This window comes from Verticillium dahliae, genomic scaffold (assembly GCF_000150675.1).
Source record: "Verticillium dahliae VdLs.17 supercont1.4 genomic scaffold, whole genome shotgun sequence".
Taxonomy (NCBI): Eukaryota; Fungi; Ascomycota; class Sordariomycetes; order Glomerellales; family Plectosphaerellaceae; genus Verticillium; species Verticillium dahliae.
The window spans coordinates 1,287,854-1,298,244 of NW_009276925.1; the positions used below are offsets into that span (position 1 = coordinate 1,287,854).

At 57.5% G+C, this 10,391-nt stretch overlaps 4 protein-coding genes across 4 annotated transcripts; 2 read left to right on the forward strand and 2 right to left on the reverse strand.

Annotated features, from left to right (window-relative positions):
* Positions 1-632: 632 nt before the first annotated feature.
* VDAG_02756 (spermatogenesis-associated protein) lies at positions 633-3,389 on the forward strand (the record flags this gene model as incomplete). Its single annotated transcript, XM_009653409.1, has 4 exons — positions 633-664; positions 808-980; positions 1,129-2,748; positions 2,809-3,389. The coding sequence occupies 4 exons, from the start codon at positions 633-635 to the stop codon at positions 3,387-3,389; spliced, it is 2,406 nt and encodes an 801-aa protein (XP_009651704.1).
* A 588-nt stretch (positions 3,390-3,977) lies between these two features.
* On the reverse strand, positions 3,978-6,167 carry VDAG_02757 (dynein light intermediate chain; the record flags this gene model as incomplete). The annotated part of the gene is made up of 4 exons (XM_009653410.1): positions 5,564-6,167; positions 5,099-5,484; positions 4,952-5,045; positions 3,978-4,891 (listed from the first exon to the last, which is right to left on the reverse strand). The coding sequence occupies exons 1-4, from the start codon at positions 5,868-5,870 to the stop codon at positions 3,978-3,980; spliced, it is 1,701 nt and encodes a 566-aa protein (XP_009651705.1). The 5' UTR covers positions 5,871-6,167.
* A 379-nt stretch (positions 6,168-6,546) lies between these two features.
* VDAG_02758 (RNA-binding motif protein) lies at positions 6,547-7,612 on the forward strand (the record flags this gene model as incomplete). Its single annotated transcript, XM_009653411.1, has 2 exons — positions 6,547-6,602; positions 6,667-7,612. 2 exons carry the CDS (start codon positions 6,547-6,549, stop codon positions 7,610-7,612), a joined length of 1,002 nt encoding a protein of 333 aa, XP_009651706.1.
* A 201-nt stretch (positions 7,613-7,813) lies between these two features.
* Positions 7,814-9,056, reverse strand: VDAG_02759 (WD repeat domain phosphoinositide-interacting protein; the record flags this gene model as incomplete). Its single annotated transcript, XM_009653412.1, has 3 exons — positions 7,814-8,799; positions 8,852-8,890; positions 8,948-9,056. 3 exons carry the CDS (start codon positions 9,054-9,056, stop codon positions 7,814-7,816), a joined length of 1,134 nt encoding a protein of 377 aa, XP_009651707.1.
* Between the last annotated feature and the right edge of the window lie 1,335 nt (positions 9,057-10,391).

The following is a 10,391-nucleotide window of genomic DNA, read 5'->3' on the forward strand; positions in this document are numbered from 1 at the left end:
ATTATCACTATCACGTTCCTCCACTAAAACCTCCTCCAGCACCACTGGTGAGGGGTGGAGGGAAGGACTTTGAATCTCCCATCCTCGCCTTGCCTAAACAAGGAAATGGCTCTCTTCTGCATTGGGCTGCAAGGCAGATCTCATGTCACCAGGCCCGGTTTCTATTGTTGTTTAATCATCTCAATTTCCTCCGTAGCGGACGGACCCTTTCATCCTTCAGCCCTTCAGCCCTTTTTATTTCTGTGCCTTAATACTTCGCTACCTAATAAGGTAAGGTACCTAAGGTAACTGAAATCGAAGCCTCTCTCTCCCCTCACCCCTCTTCCGTCATCTACATGACTCGCGTGCCCTCCGACCTGCCGACCTGCCGCTGCCGCTCTCTCTCTCTCAACCCCCCCACCTCATCCACTACCACTACCGAACAATCTGCTAGTCCTGTCCCGGCCGGCCGCTTCTTTGCCTCGCTACTGTCTACTCTGACCTGCTTTGTGCTGTTTTGTTCCGTTCTTAGCTGGACTGGGCTGAACTGACGCACCGAAGTCCGAATCGAAACAAGATCTTGATACCCCCGCTACCCTTCCCCCGCCCGCCCGCCGTTGCCCCCTCGAACCCCTTCGCGTGTTTCTTACGCGATGATCCCCTCCGAGCTGTCGCAGTCTGCTCTGTCTGCCAAACTCGGATCTGAAGCCATGACACGAACTCGACCGACCTGCCGCCCCAGCCTGTCGTCGCCCCGGAACTGGCTCCGAGCCTACGCAACCGCGCCGACCAGAGCAACAGCCCTTACATACAAGGCCAGATCAACAGCCCTGTCGCCTGGCAGCTGCTCGACGATGAGGCTGTCGAACGCGCCAAGAGGGAGAACAAACTGATCTTTCTGAACATTGGCTTCAAAGGCCTGCCACTGTGCGTGCTCGACCCCACCATCCCATCCCATCCCTCCCTGCCTCCTGCCGCAGCTGAACATGCTGGTCTTTGCAGTTCGGCTCTTTTCCCAAATCACCCTCTCGCAGCGTCCTTGTCGACCTCATCAGTGCCTGTCAGGCTAAGAGAGAGAGAGAGAGAGACAGAGCGCCACATACACGCAGCAGCGCATCGCCCAGGATCCCACTTCTGACTTTTCGATAGACTGCCGCCTGACAGCCATCGACTCCTTCTCCCATCCCGAATGTGCCTCGCTCCTCAACGAGGCCTTTGTGCCTGTTATCGTGGACCGCGAAGAGCGACCCGATCTCGATACCATCTACATGAACTATGTCCAGGCCGTCAACGGTGCAGGCGGCTGGCCCCTCAACCTCTTCCTGACACCCGAGCTCGAACCCGTCTTTGGCGGCACCTACTGGCCTGGTCCAGGCGCACATACCAAGACGGGGCCCGAGGAAGAGGAGGGTGTTGACTTTCTGGCCATCCTCAAGAACCTGAGGAAGGTCTGGCAGGAGCAGGAGCCTCGGTGCCGCCAGGAAGCCAAGGAGGTCCTCTCCAAGCTGCGCGAGTTCGCCGCCGAGGGCACACTGGGCACACGTAGCACGGTCCAAATGAGCAAGATCGGCCTGACATCCTCGTCTACCGCCCCTGTCGCTTCGGCTGTCTCGACGGAGAACCCAGGTGCTGGAAAGACGGCCGCCGATGTCTCGAGCGAACTCGACCTCGACCAGCTCGAAGAGGCCTACTCCCACATTGCTGGCACCTTTGATCCGGTCTATGGTGGCTTCGGTCTGGCACCCAAGTTCCCTGTGCCCGCGAAACTGTCCTTCTTGCTGCGCTTGCCGCATTACCTGCATCCGGTCCAGGATGTCGTGGGCCCGACCGAATGTGCACACGCTACAGAAATGGCCTTGTTCACCCTTCGAAAGATCCGTGACAGCGGCCTGCGTGACCATGTTGGTGGTTGCGGTTTCGCGAGATACTCCATCACTCCGGACTGGAGCATTCCCCACTTTGAAAAGCTAACCTCGGACAATGCTCTCCTGCTGGGCCTGTATCTTGATGCCTGGCTTATCAGCAACGGAGACAAGGATGGTGAACTCTATGATGTCGTCGTTGAGCTCGCGGACTACTTCTCGAGCCCGCCGATGCGCCTTCCCGGAGGTGGATTTGCTTCCAGTGAGGCCGCCGACTCCTACTACAGGCGTGGCGACACTGATGTTCGCGAGGGCGCTTTCCACCTGTGGACACGCAAGGAGTTTGATGCTGTGATTGGCGACGAGCATGAGGCGACGATTGCCGCTACGTACTGGAACATTTTGGAGCACGGCAACGTGGAGCCCGACCAAGATCCGAACGACGAGTTCATGAACCAGAACATACCCCGCGTGCTGAAGGAGCAGAGCGAAATCGGCAAGCAGTTTGGCATCAGCGGGGAGGAAGTTGCCCGTGTCATTGCGTCGGCGAAAGCCAAGCTCAAGGCGCATCGTGGTCGGGAACGTGTCCGCCCTGAGCTTGATGATAAGATTATTTCCGGTTGGAACGGCCTCGTCATCTCTGCGCTCGCAAGGACAGGCGCTGCGCTGGCAGTCAAGGACGCCGCGAAGAGCGCGCAGTACCTGGGCGCTGCCATCCAGTCAGCTGAATTTGTGCGAGCGCAGCTGTGGGACGAAAAAGAGAAGACGCTATACAAGGTGTTCCGCGGCACTCGGGGCTCTACAAAGGCATTTGCCGAGGACTATGCGTACTTTATCGAGGGCCTCATCGACTTGTACGAGGCTACAGGCGAGGAAAACTGCATTGCGTTCGCCGACGAGCTTCAACGTAAGTTTGAAATTGTGCGAACTTGGAGCCATGGCTCCCCTGCTGACTTTTGTGGTACAGAAACACAGATTAAGCTCTTCTATGACGCCTCGGCTCCAACAACTTCGGCCAGCCCCAACCCTCTACCGGCTCACTCATCGTGCGGCGCCTTCTTCGCTACGACCGAAGATGCAAAGCACACCATTCTCCGCCTCAAGGATGGCATGGACACCGCCTTCCCCTCCAACAACGCCGTCTCCGTGTCCAACCTCTTCCGCCTCGGTGTCGCTCTCGCCACCGAAACCTACACCGCGCTGGCTCGCGAGACGCTCAACGCCTTTGAGGCTGAGATCCTGCAGTACCCCTGGCTCTTCCCCGGACTCCTCTCCGGCGTGGTCAGCTCCCGCCTCGGCGGTCGCACATATATCGTCGTACGAGACCCCTCTGGCGCCGACGACGAGACTGTGCGCAAGGTCTTTATCAAACTGTACGGCGAGGCGCGCGGCGGCCTGCGCAACCTGATCATCGTCAAGGGCCCAGATGACCTCGTCGTCAGGCGGAACCCGGCCCTCGCTGAACTGGTGGCTACTGGGAAGCCCGGGGCGTACGTCGTGGAGGGGGGTAAGTTCAGGCCATGCGCCAAGGAGGATGTGGAATACTAGGACAGACGGACAGATAGGCACAGCAGAGAGACGTGAGAAGGAAAAGGAAAAAAAGAACGCCGTCAGTGGCCAGATCTTCAGGCTGGGGACTTTTCCCAACGGAGTTTTGTTCCCTGGAGGATGTCGTCATTGTCATCTTTGCCCATTTTTCTTTCATCTTTTGTTTATTTTTTCTTCTTCTCTAGATATCAAAGCTCGTGGGGATGAAATGAGTGGTGATTCTATCGTTGGGAGAACTGAACGGCGATCGATATGCATTGCAACGTGCACGATGGGCGTGGGCGGGACGAAAATAATCAGACGGAACCTGCACAATTACTTCACTCATACTTACCCCTCTGGATGTTGCCAGTCAACGAAGCTGCTGAACTTGTCATTGCATAATGCCAGTCGGAACGAGTCATGCTTGAATTGTCATGTTCATTCGGGGGGTATCTAATCTACACAACAGTTGACAGTTTAGCGGGCAAGGGGGTTTCCACACATGTTCAACAGAGGCGCCGCGCCGTAGCCCTGCCGCTCGGCTCTCTGCCGTGTCTCTTCTTCTCTTTCGGCCCCTTTCTCTCTCCCTCTCGTTCGGTCGCCATCTCAGACGCCGGGCCGCGGGCTGCCCGCCGCGCCGGCACCCTTGCGGTTCATGAGCCCGCTGAAGAAGGCCTGCAGGTTCTCCGTATCCATGACCTCCGGGCCGTCGCCTGCTGCGGCGGGGCTCGCGGGCCCTGGGCTGCCAATGCCGGCGCCGACACCGGGGGCGGCGGCGGCCGAGTCTGGGGGCGAAGTCGTCGGGTCCGGGGTGCCATAGGCCTGGCGGTCCTTGAGACGCTGGACCATGTCGTCGGCGTCGACTTGGATGCCGCCCATGTTGAACTGCACGGGGCCAATGTGCTCGCTGACCTTGCCGTCGGTGGCGCCGTCGTCGGCGCGACGAACGGTCGAGGCGCGTGCATTGCTAGAAGCCATGGTCGAGGATCGTGCGACGTCAGAAGAGGCCGACTTTTGCTCGGCCTTGATCTTGAAAGCTTCGAGCGTCGAGAGGCTCGTGCCAAGGAAATCCTGCGTGTCCTGCGATTTAACCTCGAGGGAGGAGGTGGCGGCGACGTCCTGGCCGCCAAGCGCGAGTGCGTCGGCCGTGGACGACAGGTCGCGGATCCAGTCCTCGTATGGGGCGACGGCTGAGGTCCAGGCCTCACCGTCGTAGGAGCCTTCCGTCTTGGCCTTCGCTAGGACAGCAAGGCCCTCGGTCGTCATGGAGGGGGAGGTAAAATTGGACTGAAGGTCGTGGGACCAGCCAAGACTAGTGGCCTCAACGTCGAAGCCGTCGCGCAGAACACGGATCTTGCCCCAGGAGTCCCAGTTAGGAGGGACAAGAATCTTATCTCTGTCGATGACGTTGTGCTTGAGAGGCTGGCGTTTGAGGAGTGAGGTGATGCCCAGACTCGAATGGATGAGGCTCGGTAGTGGCGACGGTACGTTTGGTGTCGTGTAGATAAGTGATGAGCCGTCTGTGTGTGGAAATGTCAGCATCGACGTCGTCTCATGGCCCGGATCGAATGGTGACCTACGCCTGAGCAGCGCTGTACGAATGTACTGCAAAACTTGATCGAAGTCGCCTTCTTTCCAACCTTGGGATTTCTCCAACAGTTCGATCTTTTCGGCCTGTCATAAGGTCAGCGCATTGCCTCGACACCTTCCTCAGACGGACGACCTACGTTTTGGCAGACCACACAGAGCGGCAAGCCAAGGCCCTCCTCCCACTCGCCAGGACCGAGGGGTAACGCAACGTCGCCTTCGCTGGTCGAAGCGGCTGCCGTGCCATCGAGATTCATGGAACCGCCACCACGTCCCCTATCCCGCCACCCAGCCATTGCCTCCTCCATTGCCGTCTGGCACTCGCTGTCCGTCTTTTCCAAAACGCTGCGCATGAACAACACCCATTTTCGCAACTGGCGCATCCACAAGTGCGGCGCTGACCAGTCGAGCAGCACGACGACCAGAGTGTTGGGTATGGATTCGGGCGTGATCAGGGGTTCGAGGAGCCTGGGGAACGCTTCGGACGGGTTCGAGAGCATGTACAGGGATATCCGTGCGAGCGTGTCTACCAGCATCTGTCAGTCAAGAGCGTCTTGGCGGCACCGAGGGGGATGGTGCTCGCTCGCTTCGCCAGCCAGACGGACCTTCTTGATCGGCGTCCAGCACATCGTAGTACGTGTAGCCGAGGGCGAAGCTGTTGGCGACAGGGGGCGGCTTCGAACTCTGCCGATCGAGGGTGCGCTTCTCGCTGCTGTTGGAGAGGGCATCGAGAAACTCCCGTTGCGAGTCAGAGTTGCCGCCCAGGACAATGATGTTCTTTTCTGGCAGCCGTTTGCCGCTCGCTACCGAGTCGAGGAGGGTGCTCCAGAGATCCTTCTTTTCGGCATTGCGGCTGTCGGAGCCGGTCGAGACCGACGTGTATGTTGAGACCCGGTTTCCGTTCGCGGCCATGGTCAAGGCAATTCAGTGGCCGTCATGGGGATTTTGGTCGTCAGGGGAGAGAATGGTTGGGAGATGTGGTGTCGAGGAGTAGGGAGGTCGGTTGGGTGGGTGGATCGTCAAGCTTGACGCGTTTTAGCTCGAGGTTGCAACGGGACACAGGTGAAGGAGACCATGCGCCGAGACGACAGCTCGTGGGGGGGGGTCGAATGTGGACAGAAACCGCGAACAGACGGGGAGACAGGGACAGCAAGTCGATCACGGAGCTTCTTGGGGTCGTGCAGCAAGACTGGTCACCGCTTCGAACAACTGGGCCGGGGAGCACGTTCCCAATTCCCAAGAGGCCCCTTCTCATCACGGGCGAGTTTTGGAGGGACCCTGGTCGGGGAATTTGGCGTCTCCACCGGCCCGGCGTTTTTCCCGCCTAGAGTTCAGGTAGTGGCAGCACTGAGCCAGGCACAGTGCGTCGCTCGGAACATCGTTGGGGCAGCAGCGGCCCGCCCAAGCTTCGGCTTCCAGCGCATGGCGCGCTGGAACGGTAGCTGGTCAGTGCTCCACAAGCTCCAGTCTCGGCTGCTTGATCCCTTGTAACTTCTTGCAGCCTTGCATGCAAGTTCGTCATCCGCGCGCGCCAACTGTGACAGCCTTCTCCAACTTTCAAGGTCTGTGATCCACAGAGGTTGTCACCATGAACCAGATCAAGGCAATACAAGCTTTGAACAAGCAGGAAATAGAGAATGGAATGTGAGTTGCAGTCCTTCCCCAGTCGTCTCCTCCAGCGGGCGATCTTCTCTGACCTCTCCACCAGCTCGCCAGAAGCCTCCTGGCACGTCGACTACCGCGACACGGCCTTCATCTACTTCGGCGGCCTTCCCTACGAAATGTCCGAGGGCGACGTTATCACGATCTTTTCCCAGTTTGGCGAGCCCGTGTGGCTGAAGCTTGCGCGCGACAAGGAGACGGGCAAGGCCAAGGGGTTCGGTTGGCTCAAGTATGAGGACCAGCGCAGCACCGATCTCGCCGTGGACAATCTCGGCGGCGCAACAATTGGCAGTCGCATGGTGCGCGTAGACCATGCGCGGTACAAGTTCCGGGACGACGAAGACCCCGACGAGGGCAAAGTTGATTGGGCCACAATGACGAAACGGGAGAGTGGTGGTGGGGGAGACGACACGGAAGACGAGGAAGACGAGGAGGCCGAACAGAGGCCCATGCTACCTGAAGAGAGAGAGCTCGCCCTTCTCGTTCGCGATCACGACGAGGACGATCCAATGAAGGCTTTCCTGATCGAAGAGAAGAAGAAGGAGGTCGAGGAAGCAGTGCGCAAGTACGAGAGGTCGGAAAGGAAGAAGAAACACAAGCATCGACATCGGTCGCACCGGTCTAGGCGGGACCACAGCGACGAGGAGATGCGCGACGCAGAACGAGATGATAGGCACCGCCGTCGAAGGTCAAGGCGCGACGAGTCTCCGTCAGCCAAGGACAGAACGAAAGACTCCCGCCGTGAAAGACAAAGAGATGATGGCTCACCACATCGCGAGCCACGCAGAGAACGGGTCCGAGATGACAGGGAGCGAGACGCTAGGGACCAATCGAGAGATCGGCGGCACCGTGGCAAGGAGGATGATCGGGAGAGGCGAGAACGACGACGCCATAGTGACGATGAGCCGCGGCGAAGAACGCATAAGGACGACGGGGATGACGATCGTAGCAAAAGGCGCAGTCGCTCACGTTCGCCTCGGCCGAGAAGATAGATGCTATCTGAAAAGAAATGGTACTCAAGAAACCTAGTATTCAGGCCGTCATTGCGCTTGTATGCCTTAAAACTCGTTGCAGTCGTCACTGTGAAACCCAACCCCAGTCTCAACCGTGCGCCAATAGCCAAATGTGTGCGAAATCCATCGTTGTCTCCAGCCCAGCTTCGCCGCCGGAATCCCGTGTCTTCGAAAACGGCCCTACCTAGTGCCTCCCAGACAGCGTTTCCAGCCCTCGCGCACGCAGTCACGCTTCCCGTCTGGTGTTTCATGAGGCTTGCGAATCACAAATTTCTCCCACTTGGAATCACGTCCGGCACCGACAACGACTACTGTATTGTCGTCAATCCATCCGATCACGCCTTGCTGCGACTTAGACATGCTGCTGGCGAGGTCTTCTCTCGATTCAAACATGGCACTGGCGAATGAGTATGTGTCAGAGAAGACCCTCGGCATGAATGGCACCTTGCCCAAGAAACCCCATTTCCCCTTGTCATCCTTTGACGTGGAAGACTCGCCGTCTTGATCCGAGGCGGGCGCCACATTCAGATTTGGGTGCGGAACATCGAATATGTGCAATGTTGACTTGTCTGATGTGCAAGCCAGCATGGTGCCTGATGGATTGAAAGCGAGGTGGAAAATCGTGGAGGGGTCAACGCCGCGACGCAGCTCGGCCACCCTCGCGCGCGTCTTTGTCGACCAGATCCTGATCAGCGTGCCCTTGTCGCTCGCCGTGGCTAGAAGTTCGCCGTCACGGCTCATTTGCAGTGCTCGTAAGGCAGAGTTGTGCGCCGGGATAATGTTCACCGTCTTGATCGCTCGGTCAACCAGCTGGACGTGTCCGGACGTGTTCCCTGGTAATGCGAGGAGCCTGTCGGACATACAACAGAGACCGAGCGGGTTGTGTGTAGTTTCGTACTGGGTCACAAATTCTGGCTTCTTGTTGAAAGTGTGAAGACGAATGCTGTCCTGTAAGACAATGACGACGTGCCGCTGGCCGAGTAGAGGACCGAGGAGCACTCCTCGAATGGGCTGCACGAGGCTAATGTGCATGCCCCTCCTGTTGTTTTGGTCATCCCATATCACAACTTTATTCTGGGCAAAGTGTGAATGGGTGCCTCGCGCTACCAAGGCAACATAGTTGGTGAGATCGAGCATCTCAACCAATCCGATGGGCCCTTGGACATCTACTCGTATTAGCAGCTGTTTGATTCATTAAGGAGCAACCGACCGACTAACTTTTGATTGACCGCGGAGAACATGTTTCGGTAACGAAAACTAAACCGTGTCTTAGATCATGTTGGCTTTTCCTTGATGCTCACAGTGATGGCTTACCAGCATAGCCAGTGTCCAGCCCCAGTGTAAAGTGTGAAGCACTATTGTTGAAGGAGACTGACAGCACTTCTGTGGGTACTGCTGTCTCTATTGGCGGGCGCGTGTACATGATGTGTATGTATATGTCCTTTGGGGCTTGATTAGGGCTCCTGGGCTGGATAAAGCATCGACGAGCGGCCAAACGACTTGAGTATGGCTGGTGGTTGGGCCGCAGAGCCCGTGAGGGTTTTGGTGATGGCGAATTGTACTATGTGTTCATCCTTGAGAATGTCGGTCTCTTGGCCTCTTGTGCTGAGACCCCACAATGAATGCAATGGGGTCAGGTGGCAGGACTGGAGCTGCTACGCTGTGAGAAGACTTAAGACAGGGTCGTAAAGGAGATTGGTTTGACCTGGCGCTTGGGCGTGTTCGTCGAGACTTTGTCGCAGTGAGAGTGATGCTTTTGAGGACCCTGGCGACGAGGTATATGAGGGAGGAAGGCGGGGGCTGCAAGTGTGGAAGGCTGCAAGCAACAGGACGTCAGATTCCTGAATGATGGGGTGCTCAATGATAGTTAGGTCCGAAGGCAAAAGTGAGGCTCGGAATGCTAGCGGCGCGACCTGTTTCCAACGGTGATTTATGGTCGATGAATATGATGTGTCGAGAGTCAGATGGCCAAGTTCATCTGGACGAGGTAGGTAGCTTGCGTAAGTACCCCAGGCTCCGACTGACGGTGGAGGTGCATGGATGTGGTTGGGGATGAAGACGCCTCATCCACACCAAAACGGTTTAGTGAACCTTTCACACTGTCCGCCTGCCGCCCGCCTGGTACAACAGCAAGATGCCGCCTCCCTCCCTAGTTACATACCTGAGTTAAGGTACCTGGCAGGTCGGTCAGTAAGCAGGCATTTCAGGAAGCTGGCACCTCAGGACGCAAGGAGCTCAAGCCACCCCTGAGATCTTGTGACAGAGCTGCCCGATCAATCAATGCACCAAACGAAACGCGCTTCTGAACGAAAATACCCCGCACTTGACGCTTGCCTCTTTAGGGAACGATGAGATACCCGCGAAAGGTCAGTCATCTCAGGTACCTAAGGTAGAGAATTGGAGGGTGGGACAGCGAAACAGGGGTCTCTTTGGTTGTGCCAGGCGCAGGTCTCCTTCTGCCCACCTCCCTCTGCCCCTGAATTGGTCTCGCACGAGCTAAGCAGGCGGCACTTGATGAACGTCGATGCACATCAATAGACTGAGCTATGATGAAGATAGTAGACAGGCCAGAGACTGTGCTGCCACCGTTGACCATCAATCAGAATGCAGCATCAAGCACGGTGCGCCGCTCCCCCTATGTGCGGCGTACTTGTAAGGCAGCGCCGGCTGGGTGTCGATGGTGGGGATTGGCCAGAACCCTCCTGCCGTGACATTTCGCTGTGAAATTGCTTTCTACGACTCCCGTCGGTCAACGAAT